This window comes from Colossoma macropomum, unplaced genomic scaffold, assembly GCF_904425465.1.
Source record: "Colossoma macropomum unplaced genomic scaffold, Colossoma_macropomum, whole genome shotgun sequence".
NCBI classification, from domain to species: Eukaryota; Metazoa; Chordata; class Actinopteri; order Characiformes; family Serrasalmidae; genus Colossoma; species Colossoma macropomum.
Genome location: NW_023494810.1, coordinates 24,784,960 through 24,801,069, shown reverse-complemented (window position 1 = coordinate 24,801,069; position 16,110 = coordinate 24,784,960). Strand labels below are relative to the sequence as shown.

General features: G+C 38.0%; 1 protein-coding gene across 1 annotated transcript in view; it reads right to left on the bottom strand.

Annotated features, from left to right (window-relative positions):
• Window positions 1-16,110, bottom strand: part of cdh4 (cadherin 4, type 1, R-cadherin (retinal)) — a 327,046-nt gene that overhangs the window by 35,514 nt on the left and 275,422 nt on the right. The window contains exon 9 of the mRNA XM_036559624.1: window positions 5,295-5,432. Within this exon, the coding sequence (XP_036415517.1) occupies window positions 5,295-5,432 (138 nt within the window). The remainder of the gene's footprint in view (window positions 1-5,294; window positions 5,433-16,110) is intronic.

Sequence of the window (16,110 nt, the reverse complement as noted above, 5' to 3'; positions counted from 1 at the left end):
CTGGCGAATAGCTGACTTCAGCTTCATATCACCAAAAAATTAGGGATGGGCGACAATACATACTGATCGCGTCCCCCTTTTTGAAAGCTTCTGATCCTCTAAATTTAACTAAAGCCCAACAGTAAGGTTGCTGAACTTTAACAATACCCTTCTCTGCTATCACTGCAGACTGGCAGGGTCGCCTACAGAGCAGCGCTAGTAGCCTGTTAATGAAGTAATGTTATTTTTTACTTAAGGCTCCCATTTCATAGAGGAACATTTCAACCACTCCCTCTTGTAACTCAATTCCAAGGGGCAAGGTGACACTTGAAAACAAGGGGTAGGGGTAAAAATAAGAAATGGGATTGGACCTAAGGGCTTGAGCAGAGGTGCCATATTTATTTATAGGTTTTCTATAATGAATGTAAGACCTACATCATTTCCTTTGGTACAGCGAGTTTTACAGAATGATACATTTTATATTTTTGTGGAAGTCCTGAGGAGAGTGCCATGTCAAGCATGACGGCTGGCTAGTAACTACTTTGCCTTATTTTTTCCATACATTGCCATGTATCCATGGAGAAACTTACATAGGAGCCACAGTGATGCATGGTGTTAATGAACATAGATTAAAGCAAATATACATTCTGAACATTACACTATATGTTTTATTTCTACAAGTACTTAAAATCCTAAAAAATATGTATATAAGTTGTAAAAAAATATTGTATGTAGTAGCACTAGGAACAGGGCATCTTTCTGGCTTTAGGCAGCCCCGAATTAGAGAAATACCAAAGCTATGGCAAAAGCTAGAAAAAATGTATTAGTTTTATTGCTCCCTCATCCCAGCAAACATTGATTTAAAACAGAACAGAGGCAGACAGTTCAAATGCTACTGCACTGCTAGACAGGTAGAGCTGAGCGGGGGCAAAGTTAAAGCACAGCTAAAAAGAGCTACATTAGTGGACCAGAACCATGTAGAGAGCTAGTGAGAGCAACATGTGGAGAGGAACAGATAGAAGATGTCATTTGATTTATCTGTTATTTAAATGGAATCAATTCAAAGGTCAAATTCAAATTCAAAACAAAGGTCCCTCTAAGATGCCCACCTGCTACAGCATCTTCAAGAGCCATCAACCTTACTGTCCATGTAAAGGGCTCTGAAAGACCCATACACTTTTAGTACTCTGAGCTGTACCTCACTTACGAGGGGTTTTAGTCTCCCAGTGAACACATGTTCAGTTTTGTCTAGAGGAGTGTGTTATCTTTTTCAAATGATACTTATTTTGAATGCATGAAAGGTTACACTGTAATGACAGATCAGGTATAATTTATTGTCATGTATTCAAGCTAAAGTTAACATGCTGGCAAATTCATTGTTGTTTCCAACTAGTCTCTCAGGGCCATTTTTGATCTCATGAAAGTTCGTATGGTTGTCCTTGGACATTGTCGATACAAAATCATGTCTGCCCCCAGGAGACTAGCTTGAAACAACAACAAATTTGCCAGCATGCTAATGTTAGCTTGAATACATGACAAAATACTACACCTAATCTACAGTTACAGTGTAACCTTTCACATATACAAAATAAATAGCTAAAATGATAACAGTTAAGATTGAAATATGAGTGGGAATGTAGACTTATTGTCCCTTAGTTAAATATTTATTAACAGTCTATGTGCTTATCTGGTCTATTCAGAATGTTACATATCATACATGCATGCAACAACCAAAACAGATCCTTTGTATGTGTAACATACTTGATGAAATAAAGTGATTCTAATTCTGATTAGGGAAAAACAGTTCCATTAGCCAGTGATAGCATTTCACTCGCTAGCTTTTTTTACTCTGTTACTTTGTTACTGATAACTCCAGATGTTAAAAGAGCATGAACTAGAGAAATTTGTGGGTGGGATTTAGAGGGGATGTACCCTTGTTTGTGGTGTATTTCTAGCACCAAAATTAACCCCTTACATGGGCCCACCTGCAGGCCCAACGTTTTATTACACACTTCTATAACCTAATAGCTCAGCCAGTTTGCATAGAAGTCCCTGTAATTAGCTACAACAACACGGTTAAGCTTGGCATAGCATTAAAACAGAAAATTCAACATTATGTAGTGACGACACTAAACAATGTGTGGTCAATTTTTTCATTATGGTGATATTATTTGTTCAACCTCACAAACCATTTATGTCAAAGAATGCATTTGTGGGCGGAGCATGAATAGGTTAATTCTCTTCCTGAATATTTGAACTATGAAAACTATGCAGTTGTAAAAAAAGAAAACAAAAACTGTGTCTTTATAATTATATTTCAGTTGTATTTTAGCTGATCTGTGACCATGTTAAAATACATGAGTCAACTGCAGTACCTGTTCGGAAACTGTCCTTGTTGACGATAAAAACTTTGTGCTAAAATGGAAGGAAAGAGAAATAAGGTAGAAATAATTTAAAATCATACAATGCCAAATGCTATGTTACAAGCCTGAGGCTATTAGTGAATGAGTGCAAAAGCAAGAGCAGAAGAGATGGATGTTGAGAGAGATGGGAGGGAAGGGGCAGAGAGAAGAGAGAGAGAGAGAGAGAGAGAGAGAGAGAAAGAAAGAAAGAGAGAGAGAGATAAATGGCATAGGAGAGATGGATAGGCACAGAGAATGAGAGAAAAAGCGCAAGTGGGAGAGAGAGAGATGGATGGTAAAAGCGAGAGTGAGAGAGAAGGAGAGAGAGGGAGATGAAGGCTGACAGAAACAAACATCGTGAAAAGCAGGGCTAGGAGCAATGTGTGTGTGTGTGTGTGCGTGTGTGTGTGTGTGTGTGTGTGTGTGAGAAGGGTAGGAGCCAGATGCCTGCAGACAAACCACAGCCACCTGAGGCTATACTGGCACCAGCACAAAACAGAGAGAATGGGGTGAGAAAGAGAGAGAGACAACAAAGAGTGTGTCTGATCTGTTAGCTCTCTCAGTTACAAGCTCTTGCGCTCTCTCTCTCTCTCTCTCTCTCTGTCTGTCCTATTTTGCCTCCTACATGCATATTGTGTGAACGCTGAGAATTTCACGCACAGCTCAGAGGCCACAAGTTGAACGTGTGCGTCTCCTTGACAGACTGGCAGAGGTGGTAAAACGTACATCCTGTTACAGAGCAGTCTCACAGGGCCAGACATGATCTGGTAACGAGAACATCTGGCGACAACCATGAGAGATCATAGGCTAAATGTGGGTGGGAACGTTCACTTTTTAGGGTGGAAACAATCTGAGTGTGAAACTTCTAAACCAATCCACTGCTTAATGAGGACTGAGCTCAAAGTAGGGGGCAATACTGTGCTTGTTAACATTGTCCAACAGACTTGTCATTAGTCCACCGATGTACCATTAAGTTAGTACCACTGAACCATTAAGTTAGCATGGCAAAAAAGCCCTGCATAAAAAAAAAAAAACTCCAATTAAGCAAAAAGATGTGTGTTTTCTGCAACATTTTACATGCAGAAACCAAAAACCATTAGCCAACCAAAGTGTTTCGCTAGCTAGCTCACAAGCTTTCTCCAGGACATGAAGATCACTGACCTCACTATTTGATTCAATTACAGTTCTTTAGGACATGCATTTTTTTGGTGTGGTTATTTTTAAAAAAATGCACAAACATGATTGGAAGAAAAAGTCTTTTTTATAGATTTAAATAGCCTGAGAATTTCATTTTGGGTCAAACATAAGCACACACTTCACTGAATATTATTATGATCAGTTCTAAAACTCAAAACCCCTACCTCATGAGTAATAGTATTTTATTAAGTATAACTAAATTAGAGTCAATTCACTTTTACCTGAGTTTGGTTAAAGATTCTGCTTTTCACAGCTTCCAACCCAAGAAAGCAATCAGAAAGCTGGCTAACTAATCTAAGTAGATACTGTGTTCTTTTACTATTTTCTTTTTCCAGACTGCCAGCCTATGAAAATCTCTTATGAAAGTCTCTTACTGACTGACTGACCGACCAATAGCTATTGTTGAAAGGCACATGTGCAGGCACTGCCCAAGACAAACAAAAAGTGGTGCTATACACTACAATTAAATAAAGCCATGTCATTGTCCTCATATTCATACATTAAATGTAGGGCTAATATACACATAATAAAAGACAGCAGAAGACATTCATTGGAATATGTCATGGGTCAGACAAAAAACACAAAAGCTGTTTCTGATAGAGCAGTAACACAGCTGTGAGTACAGAGTTTATCTGAGCTTGGGCTGTGTCTGACTAAAGTTGGATATTCTCGCCTTCAGTATATAGCAATTTTTAACTCTTTCAGGTGAGGATAAACTTATCGAGCACTAGCACACGACCTCTACATGCACTAGAATGTAAGCTTTAATAGTATTTTGATGTGTTGATCACTATTTTTATAATTAGCATTTTGTAATAAGTTTGCCAATGTAACAATAGCTAGCTTAAAAGCTCTAGTGCTAACACTATTAGCCTATATACAAATGGCTAGAGAACATGTGGTTTTTGCTCATATTTTATTTTATTATTTATACACTCTTAAGAGAAAGGTACATTTGCTTGACTTGATACATGATCCTGTGCAACTGTAGTTAAGTTTAGACATTTCTGCAAGTGGAGGTATTATCATGCTAATGACAGTCCTTGAGTCTGCTAATTTAGACCTAGCTAGAGAGCTAACTAAAACAGTCTTCATGGATTTCTTCATAAAATAGCAGTGGATAGAGCATGTCAGAATTATTATTACACATTTTGTCTTTTTGCTTTATTATTTCAGATTATTATTAGTGGTAGTAGCATGAATATGTATTGACAAAAAGTGTCAAAAAATTGTAAAAAATCTAAGTGGACATCCATCAGACACTATAGGCTGGTGGACTAAAAAGTTTTTGTATCCTCTACCCTAGACATTTGTGTTACACAAATAACATGCAGCTGATGGTGGTCCAGCAAAATTGAGCTTGCATATTCTTGTTCTTTGATTTTTCAGAATAACAAGAATAACATGACAGCTCTGTAATAAGCCTTAATCTGTTTACTTTTAAGTAGCCAATAAACTTAGAGAACCCTAGCCAAGATTGGACCTGCTTTCTGTAAGACAAATATTAACCTAAAGTAACTTCAAGTAATTACTTGTGTAGTTTCTCACCTTTCACTTTCTCAAATTTCCATGTTATCTATATTATCTATATTCTAGTGAATTACCATTACAGTTGTGATATTCTTACTGAAGTAAGGAGTTTCTGTAGTCTTTCAACACCTGCAGGCTGGACAGTGCGCAAACAGCAGGGAGCAGTTTGGAAATGAAGCTACTCACCGTTTTGGAGTCGAACTCTGGAGGGTTGTCGTTGATGTCAGTGACGGTGATTAGCGCAGTTGCTGTGTTGGACAGGCCGAAACTCAGACTGCCCTCCATGTCTGTGGCCTGTACTATCAGTGTGTACTGAGACACTTTCTGCAAACAACAAAGGGGAAAAAGAACTATAACACAGAGTACAGCAAAGCACACACTTACACACACACACGCATTTTTATAAACATATAGTATTAGAATATCCCAAATTTATACTTTATAACTTTATAATTTCATAATAAAAAACATATTATAAATAAATTAATAAATAAAAAAAAGTTAAGGATGCACTGAAATTATGCCCACTGAACATTTTCGGCCAAAAAAATTGTCAAAAATGGCAATGTCAGTTTTTAGGAAACAAGTAGGCCTACAACAAAATGTCAAAGTTTGTCAATTATCAGTACAGACTTTACAAATACCTTGAATGCTAATGAAGATGAGAAACAGTGATTGAAAACGTTGTTATTCCTTCGTTCTGCAACACCAATCAGCATAGATGTGTTCAAACAGTTTGAGCAGCAGATCAACAGTAGAGATGTTGAATATGTGGAGCCATTTCACAGTTTCTATGAGGGATATTGCACAAGTAATTTGTAACCAGTGTTCTTGCTAAGTATCGAGAGGTGGTAGACTTCTCTACTACTGATTTGATTCCACTTGAAAATACAACATTCTGCTCAATACGCAGAACACGGTAAAACAACAGAAGCAGAAAGGAAAGTCCCCACTAGACTTCTGACGCCATCTGTAGCCACAGTTATAGAAATGATGAAAAAATTGACAAACAACAGAGCCAAAGTGCAAAGTATAACTGAAAAATGAGAAAATTCATTGCCTTGCATGACCTACAGCTCTCTGTAGTTAAAGACTATAATCATTTTTGTTAAATACACAATACACTATTTTATTTTTTTATTTGAAACTGCACATGCCTTATTCAAATATGTAATTAAGTAAACAAATTCTAAGAACAGTTTGGATACCCACAAGAATATCCCTGCTGGTTTCTATAACATTACTACATTAAGACATATTGTGGCCTTATTCAGCATTTTAATTAAACTGCATGTTATTAATAGTGTTTTGTCCATTTTAACCTGCAGCAGTGAAACACATTTCTGCCCTTCAAAGATGAATAAAAATGATTTGTTGAGTTAAATGCAGTCTAGCAGTCGGCACCCACGACTCAAAAATGAACATTTGGCATAATTCACCGTATTTATGGCCCTGAATGCAGTGAAAAAAAATCCTCTCCGACATCTAGGCCAAAGCTGTTTGCTGTCCATGGTGCTGAAATTCTTTCTCTGTCTGATTCAAGTGATTCCACACCGGAAAGAAGCAGAGAACTGCCAAAGTGTCTCTCAGCTCCTGCCTCATTAATCCTATTGACTAAAGGCTGCCTTTGCATGAAAAGCAGGCAAGCATGTCAAGGACAGGAGTGAGTACAGTCATGGGGATCCTGCTGACCGTTCACACTAACCTGCTCATATACAGTACAAAAGCCTCCAACACTACATATCAAATCTGTCAGTATTTAATTTGTCCACTTTTTCCTTTTGTGCACTCTACTGCCACTTTTACTCTTCCATTCTTCCAGCATTAAACCCAACCAGTTACAGCTGTGTCCTCCCAACAAAACTGTTACCAAAAGATCACTGACATTATGTTCCCTTTAATTGTGACACTAATGGTGCATTCAGACTTGGCAGGTTTGGTTCGATTAAAGCGAACCTGGTGCGACTGCTTTGTTAATGCAGTTCGTTAGAGCAAGTGAGAATGTTGCCATCAGAACTCTGGTGCACACCTAATAAGCAGGTTGGTCTTGGTTCACTTTGTAACAAACTCTGGTACAGTTCATTTGATCTATGAATGCCAAACGGCAAAGACATCTAAACCAGACTTGACCAAAGTCAGAATGAACTGTCGTCTCCTCTCAGCAGAACTTTTTTGGTATGTTGAAAAGACGAGTTTCTGATGCTGTTTTGATGCATGTTTCATCATCTCTTCATAAGCTCTGAATCGGCAATCATAAAACAGATAGTTTCAGTTTTTAAATGAGGCTGAGGCAAGTTTAAAGTCATTATAAAACACTCGATATACATATATGACTGCACACATAAATTACATTATATTAAGGCACCAAGGTTTCTTTGCTTTGTAAAAGCAGTAAGCCACTCGAGGCGGTTACATGAATCTCACCCTGCTTTGCAATGTGCAAAAGCGCAGCAGCGCAGGGAGTTTCATGGCTTATTGCTTTAATATCACACGACAGTTAAAACAAGATAAATAAAAACAACGAGCCCAGATAGAACAGAGAACAGCCTGATTCAGAAAGTTCAGTGGACATCATCACAGCTATTGTACATCAGAAAATCTGTCCAATCAGTTGTGACCCTTTACCCATATTACTTTTGTTTACTTTCTTTTGATGTGAAATATGTTGAAAAATGCGACATGTAATTTTCTGCTTTGGTATGGACCAACGGAACCAAACTACAAATATAAACAACCCTAACATTCACGAAAGCAACTACCTAAACACACCTCATTTGCTTTGCAAATTTCTCATGTACATCTGAAACGACTGAAGGAGATATTTCTGATGAGATTAGATATAAAATAATCCACTTGCACAAGGAAGGAGAAAGTGAAGTGGAAAAGTGTGAACAGGAGTTTCCAAAACTCTAGTTCAAAAACAACAATAAAGGTTAAAAGAAAATTTAACTCCTAACAACGATGCAGGACCTAGTAGACCACCAAATCTGTCACCGTGACCACTTTAGAATAAGAATGTATGAATGGTTTGAAATTATTTTATTAGTGGTTATTAGTTAGGTCATAACACTTTACAAAGCATTAATAAGCAGTTATACTAATAAAAAGGGCAAAAGTGAGCTGTTCAGTAAACATCAAAATCTGAGGTTAAACAGTATGAATGTGGGTTTACTATTAGGCAAACAACAGGTCACTGTTGCTCTGTTTATTTGCTTGTTATAACTGCTTATTAATGAATTTAATTAATAATCAAATATAATAAACTAATTTCATGCTTTGAATACTTTTCAAAGCAGTACCCTGTAACCATCACTTGAACAGCACTTAAAGCTTTTATCTTTGAGAGAGGAGAAAATCAAGCTCCACTCTTGCATCTATTGAAAAATGTAGTTGTTGAGACTTACATGCAATTTTCTGTTGATTACATGTTTTCTGCTTTCTTTTCTGATGCTGAAAAATGAATAAGTTGTTCTTAAATGACTGGAAATTAAATAAATAAAATGGTAGTCTCTGACTTTTGCATAGTACAATGAACACACTACACGTACACTCTCATAATCTTTAATACATAAAATCTGTATTTATTTCTATAAACATTATTTATATAAATATAAAATGTATATATTCTGTTACACATGCAGATCAATGGTGAAAAATGAGCACATACCTTATTAAATATTTTAGCTGATTCTAACTTTCCAAAATCAATGTAGCTGAACTGCCACCTTCACATTGTACATTTCAACACCCCTTACACACAAACTCCCTCTTTCCCTCTGATGTGGTCAGTGTATTTAAGAGGCAGGCAGGTCCGAGGCTCTTTAGAGGGGCCGCTCCAAAGCACTTAACCTCCAGCGGAACACTTTGGCCCGGCCTGACCGCTCATTAAAGCAGCATGTGCATGTTACTGCAGTGGCCAGATCCACAGCTCAACAGTGGCCAGCGGCCTTTTATTATGCACACATAATGAAATATCGATAGCAACTCCCTTATGCACTGCAGCGAGAAGGTGAAACAAATCACAGTGTAATTAATCCACAATCACCGTTTTCAAACAGAGACAGCGGGAGTGATGAAGGCCAATGGTGGGCAAGCTAGAATGATTAAAGAGAACACACAGGGTCAGTCTAAATTCATTCATTCAGCCTTGTTCAGCTTGCAGAGTGAGACAGGGGAAAAATCTCAAACTGACCATCAATCCCACATGCACATATATACATACATTTACTAGCCACACCAACACTGTTATTTTACTTTGCAGATGCACAGTTAGAGACAGAAACACATCTGTTGATGCACAGTTAGGCTAATCATCATCTAGTCCTGACCACAGGACCACTGTTGGCTAGATATTTTGGTTGGCTGACTTTTCTCAATTCACCAGTGAAACTGAAATAAGCATGTTCCAGTATAAAAAATGCATCACAGTTTACATTATTATGATATTACATAAAAAATGACATTTACAAAATATCTTTAATGCCATAAACATATATTCTAAAAGCCATTTTCAATGGCAGGGTACATGTGCAATATTTATAGTCAGCACTGGAGATAAAATCCTGACCCGACCCGAACCACATCAAAGTCTGAAAATGACCCAAGTATAATAAGGTTCTGTCCAAAACTGACCCAAATCACCACATCATCACCAATACCCAATACATCAATACCTATCATTAGTTAACAGACTAATAAAATAAAAAAAGCTAAAATAATAATATCTCAAAATAATCAACTGTCTAAAATTAAGTTTAAATTCCACTTGAACAAGTTTATCCTTCACACAATGCTTCCAAACAACTTCCCAAACGTGTTCTAGTCTGGATAAGCTTTCCATACTGCGCTGCAGTGCTGATATTGCAGAGTGTTAACCTTCACTGTTGCTGACTTAATCTTAAAGCTCTATTTCAATGCATATAAAATATTACATATAAAAATATTTGGGCAAAATTAAATATAAATGTCCTTCTGGCTGCACTGAACTGTCTTGTCTCTCCTGACACGATTCACTTTTTTTTTTTTTACTTACATTTTCTCACAAGCGAAGACCTCTGTCAACAGCACTCAAGCATGCCAGATTAAAAGCTATTTTAAGGTGATGAATCTAAAGATGAGGAATAAAGCAAGCAGAAAAACTAAAGTGGGAGAACACAGGGTAAAGTCTGTAAGAACACAAATGTGAAATCTAAACCTGAAACAGGTTCAGAAAAATATTACTAGATAAATTATATCTGGACAGTGGTGATTCTGTGGTGGTCCCTCTCCACTGATGGAATATGCAGAGGAGGACTGATACACTGCAGCAACAGCTCGGCTACAGTTAGTAACTGTAAACCTACAAAGTGCACCTACATGGTAGGTGTTTCTGACAGATATAAAATTTGCACTGGAAACTCAAGCCACTCAATCTAGTGACTAAAATTAAGAATTTGTGACCAAAATTATAAATGTTTATTGTATACACATTGCATTTACAATAAACAAGCATACTTCAGTAAATCAGTCAGATGTTGTTTTGTAAAAGGCAAAATTTATTAAAGTTTTCCATTAATAAAAACACTTGTTGTCATGCGTGCTAAAGTCACAGCGGTTACAGTTGCCAAATTCTCACAAAATCAGATTTGATGCAGTTAAGCAAAACGCAAAAAAATTTCCAAGGCAACTTTTAGTGGCCAAAATGTGAAACTGGCTACCGCACAATAGACAATGATCACAAGAATGCAGGAGCAAAGTGGCAACTCAGCATACATAGAGTACACAAAAATATGAACATATACACCATTGAATGCCCCCCGCCTACCTCCCTCCACATGCACATGAGTCAACTGTTATGAAGAACATTTCACAGCCCAGTGGACCCTGACCTGTCTACTTCTGCACACCTCTCAGTCCGCAAATAGGAAAGAAGAGTGGGCTGGGCGAGAGAGAGAAAGGGAAAGGATGGAGAGCAAGAGAGAGAGAGAGAGAGAGAGAGAGAGAGAGAGAGAAGAGAGAGAAGAAAGAGAGAGAGGGAGAAATAGGAAGAGCGAGCCACTACAGATTTCTGATTTTCCTCTGTTCACACACAGAGGCAGTCACACACACATGCACACACACAGCGCCGATCGATTCCTTAATCAGGCGTAGCAGAGCGGACACATTCTAACCCAGACTTGACACCAACAGCCACGCATACACACACATGCACGCACACACACACAGAGCCTTGGGCAGGTACAGGTGAAGAAAAGCAACAGCCTGGACAATCTGGCCTGTGCGGACTCCCACTGCTCTGAGAGCCACAGTTAGGGCCCTTAACAGACGTGCACTCTGGAGGAGGGAGCAAAACAATGCAGACGGAATATTGCCAGAGGCTCATTAGGAGCCCAGCGAGAGCATGCCGCTTTATCTTCCACTAAGAGCTCGATAAAAGAGCAAGCTGGCTCATAACATATGCCCATTCAGAGCAATTATTCACAACCCATAATAACAGCCTTATGCTGGGATGACTCAAGTTGATCATAATTTTGCAGCTTCACGTCCATCACTCCGCTATTTAGCCTGCTAGCCGTCAAGCTGCTGGCGCTAATGTCAATTCGGAGAAGAAAGGCCAGTGCTGGTATCTCAGACCAGAGAAATGCTCTGTGAGAAGAAAAGCCAGTGCTGGTATCTGATACAAAGAAATGCTGCTGCAGAAGGAAAATCAGAGTCAGCGTTGGTATCTCAGATCAAGTAAATGCTAGTGGAGCGGGAAGGCCAATTCTGGTATAGCATACCAGAGAAATACTCCTCAAGAAGAAAGCAAGTGTTGGTACTCTTAGACCTGAGAAATGTTCCACAAGAACAAAGCAAGTGCTGGTATCTCAAACCAGAGAAACGTTCCTAAAGAAGAAAAGCAAGCGCTGGTATTCCCAGACCTGAGAAATGCTCCTAGAGTGAAAAAGCAAGTGCTGGTATCTTAGACCAGAGAAATGCTTGTGGTGAATAAACACCAGTGTGGTGAATAAACACCAGTGCTAATATTTCTAATCTTGCTGCTGGACAGCTACCCTCCTCAATTCCTAATTGAACACACCTGGCTCTAATGGCCAGATGGTCTTGAAGACTCTGATTAGCTGGATTAGGCAAGTTTAATTGGGGTTGGAGATAAAGGTGGAGAGACCTGCATAAAGAGATAGCCCTCCAGCGGCAAAGGAAGAGAAATCTGTACCAGTGGTACTGGCATTTATTCAGAGCAATGCTTGATGGGTGAGGAATTAGCCCTAAAGTAAAGCCTAGAATCTACTATAAACACTATTAGGCCTACTTTAAGGCTGACACAAAAAGGGGCTATTCTGCTGTTGAATTTGCTCTTATCAGTTAATAGCATAACTTCTCAACACAGTTGCTGCATTTAAGAATGTGATCTCACCAGGTCAAAAATCCAGGAATTTTTTTAAGTTTGTGTCACCAACTTCCTTTTTGAACAAGAAAAACCATAAACAAGAGTATAAGTAACACATACGTCATGTATCTTTTATATAGTGTTAGAAAGCACAGTAGTTCACAGAGCTCTGATTTGTTCTACAACGGCCAGTGTGGACATCATTTGCAACATCACAAATTCTTTACAAACTGTTGCTGTGGCGGTTCATTTCCATCGATGGGTGAAAAGGAGGGGGCTTAATAAACTGTGCAGCAACAGATGGGCTACAGTCAGTAATTGTAACCTACAAAGTGCAACAATATGGTAGGTGTTTCTGATAAAATGGTCAATGAGTGTAGATACAAGGTAAGTGTATGTAATAAACCTGCAACTAAATAATAAATAACTAAATAATAAAACAAATTTGTTATAAATAGGGCTTCCTTGAACAGCACTTCAAAATAGGAATGGGTATTCTGACTAATTTTGATATTTGAGTTTCTGTAGGGGTTAATGAATGGATAACTGTGGAAACCGTGGAAAGTAACGCATTGTAAGGCGAGAGGACGTGCATGCCTGGCATGGTTTTATGATGCGCTCTAAACTAAACCAGCGATGCTTTATTTATTTTTAACATTTAACATACAGTTGTATGGAGAAGTTTGGGCACCCCGGTCAAATGACATTTTGTTGATTTTCTAAGAAAAAGTAAGTTAACACATCCTCTACAGAGAACACACTTCAACAAATTACAGTTCATCTGCTGAATTTAACACACTGGGGAAAATAAAAACATAAAATGTGGCCTGTTTTATTTTTCCCAATATGTTAAGAAAATGACTAAAATGTGCAGAAAATGCCAAATTAAATATGTTCCCTGTAGAGAATGTGTTAACTTGTTTTCACTTAGAAAATCAACAAAACGTACTTTGACCAGTGTTGCACAAACTTTTGCAAATGACTGTTTTAACAAACACTGTTCTCTTTAAAGGCCTTTGCAGATGAAATTGCTACAATTTTTGTGGCTGAAAAAAGAGAAAACTTTTGAATATTAAATAGAAAAATGGATACCAACTTAATGAACGAATACTCCAAGTATAATTTGGGCCATTCTCAGTTATAACAACATTTGTCACACAACATTTAATCTAAGTGTGATCAGTTAGGAATCAAACCCGTAAACACTGAAGAATGATGCTGGAAAAAAAATAAACAGAGAGATTTCTGACTGTATTTCTAGTAAGAAGTGCATTGTGTATGTGTCTGTATGTTTGTATGTGTATGTGTGTTAACGTGTGTGTATGGTCATGTGTCTGTGAGATGAGAGCAGAGGTCAGCTACTCTCTGGTGGAGAGGGTTAATTGGTATGCTGCTCTGACCAGTTCACTATGACACCAGAGTGAACCTCTAGTCCCAGCAGCGCAATGCTACTGCACAAGGCTTCTTCACCCCACTAATTACTGCATAAATATTCCAATTAGGCTACTGCTACTGATGAAAGAGCTCTGCCCTCCTGATGAGGACGTGCGAGTATGTGTGTGTGAGTCTGTGATAAACTGTTCATCTCTCCTCAGTATCCTGCCGTAGCTCCATCTGACGCTACGTCCTGTGGTGAGGATGCTGACATTTCCACAGCGTTTGATTAAATGCTGCTCTAGTGGAGAACTGGCTCTTCTGGGCTGTCGGCGAGCCCATTAAGCAAATGCAGGCATTCAGCACGGATACAGCACTGGGTAACAGTACACTGAAAAAAAATGGGGCTTTGAATTTACATGATTCAAATGTGTCAGTCCATTGCACATGCATAAAATATGCTACATCAACATAATTTCTGTCAAAAGAAGTAAACTGAAAGACAGCAATTGTGTTTGCTCATGTGCAACCATGTAAGTCTATTAAATCATGTAAGTCTACATTCACATTACAAGCCTAATTCAGATTTTTTTGCTCAATTCCAATTCCAGTCTTACCTGCCTTGATTGTTCATATGTTGGTGTTGATGAGAATGCTGTTGGGGAGATCTCTGCACAAGGCAGAGAACTGATTTGTAAATAGTTTGTTCCTTTTGGTGAGTCATTAAACTCACCATTTTGACTCCATGAAGCTGCTTCCTTGTCTTTGCTTGGTCACACCCTCACTCCCACCATCATCAATTCCCATCGGCTGTGTGTATCTGATCTAGGACCACAGGCTGCATTCACAGTACAAGCCTCATTACTCAATTCTGATTTTTCCTCATCTAATTTGATAGTTTACATTTGCGTGGGTAGGTGACTCACATCTGTCAGTGATGTATACCTGCGCTCTGAAACGACCCACATGTGCACATCATAATCAATAACGTCATGTGGATGAATCATGAGTGTCATGAACAACAAACTATCAGAACAAGCCACCTTCGTGAAGATAATTTGGTCTGAGAAGTTGTCGGCTGACGAAGGAAGACGAAGGTGAATAAAGGGTCAAATGCGTTATATTTGTGCCACCTTAGCATAGAAATGAGAATGTAATCCAAATTTGAAGCACTTTAGTGATGTAGTCAGCCAGTGATGTAGAATTCGACTTGGATTCTAGTTGTGATTTCTATAATTTGCAACTTGTAATCAGTGTTCTTTGATTTGAGACTTCCAGATTATGATCAGGATAAGACCTAGACAAGGACTTGACTTGAATCTGAAGGTGAGATGACTTGAACTTCAGAACTGTTGGCTTGCGAGGTATTGCACAAAGCAGGATTTCTCAGTTAACCCTCAGAACCCTTTGGTCTTAGGTCTCAACTCAGGAAACTAAATCTAGTTTCCATTCCTGGATTTTGTAATCATTTGTAGTCAACTGAACAGTTAATGTAACTAATAGGCCACATAGTGTCATACCTACCAGCGAGTAAGAATTAAGAGTGGATTCAGATTTTGAAGGCCTCTGCCTTGAAATTTACTATAGTTTATAATTTAGATAACAAAACCATGGTGTAATGTGATATTAATTCATTCTCACTCAGCTTTTTGATGTGAGTCAAATCCTAAACATTAAACTAAAGCCATGTTTGTGTGTGTAAATGGAAGAGGAGATATGTAATTTTGATCTGAATTTGATGAAAAGTTATTGTTGTGTGTAGAGTCTTGTTTTGCAGAAGCAAAAACATCCTTTATGTTTTTGCCATTTATTTGTCATTTGTAGACATGAAACAAATGGAAAAATAATGTAATTACTAATGTAGTTGTGTTTTACCGTTTTACTTTTAAATAGTATAGGAAAATTACAGTAACATTAACTTCTATGGGTAAACCAGATAATTTAGGTCAAAGGTCAAGCCTGTCCTATAGGAGGTCAGAGATACAGTCATGTGAAAAAATGAGAACACCCCATGAAAATCTTTGTCTTTTTAAACATATTTAAACATAAGGGCATTTGATCTCCATTTTAGCAATATTGAGAAATTAAGGTAACATAACAAATAAAACTGAAGAAATGTCTATTTGTAAAATGTAATTAACAGAACTGCAATTTTCTTGTGAGGAAGACATTAGGACACCCCCACATTTATTACTACTTAAAATGCCTAAAATTAAAACGGCTGCAAATTATTAGAACATCACTAGAGAGGATTTTGGAGGA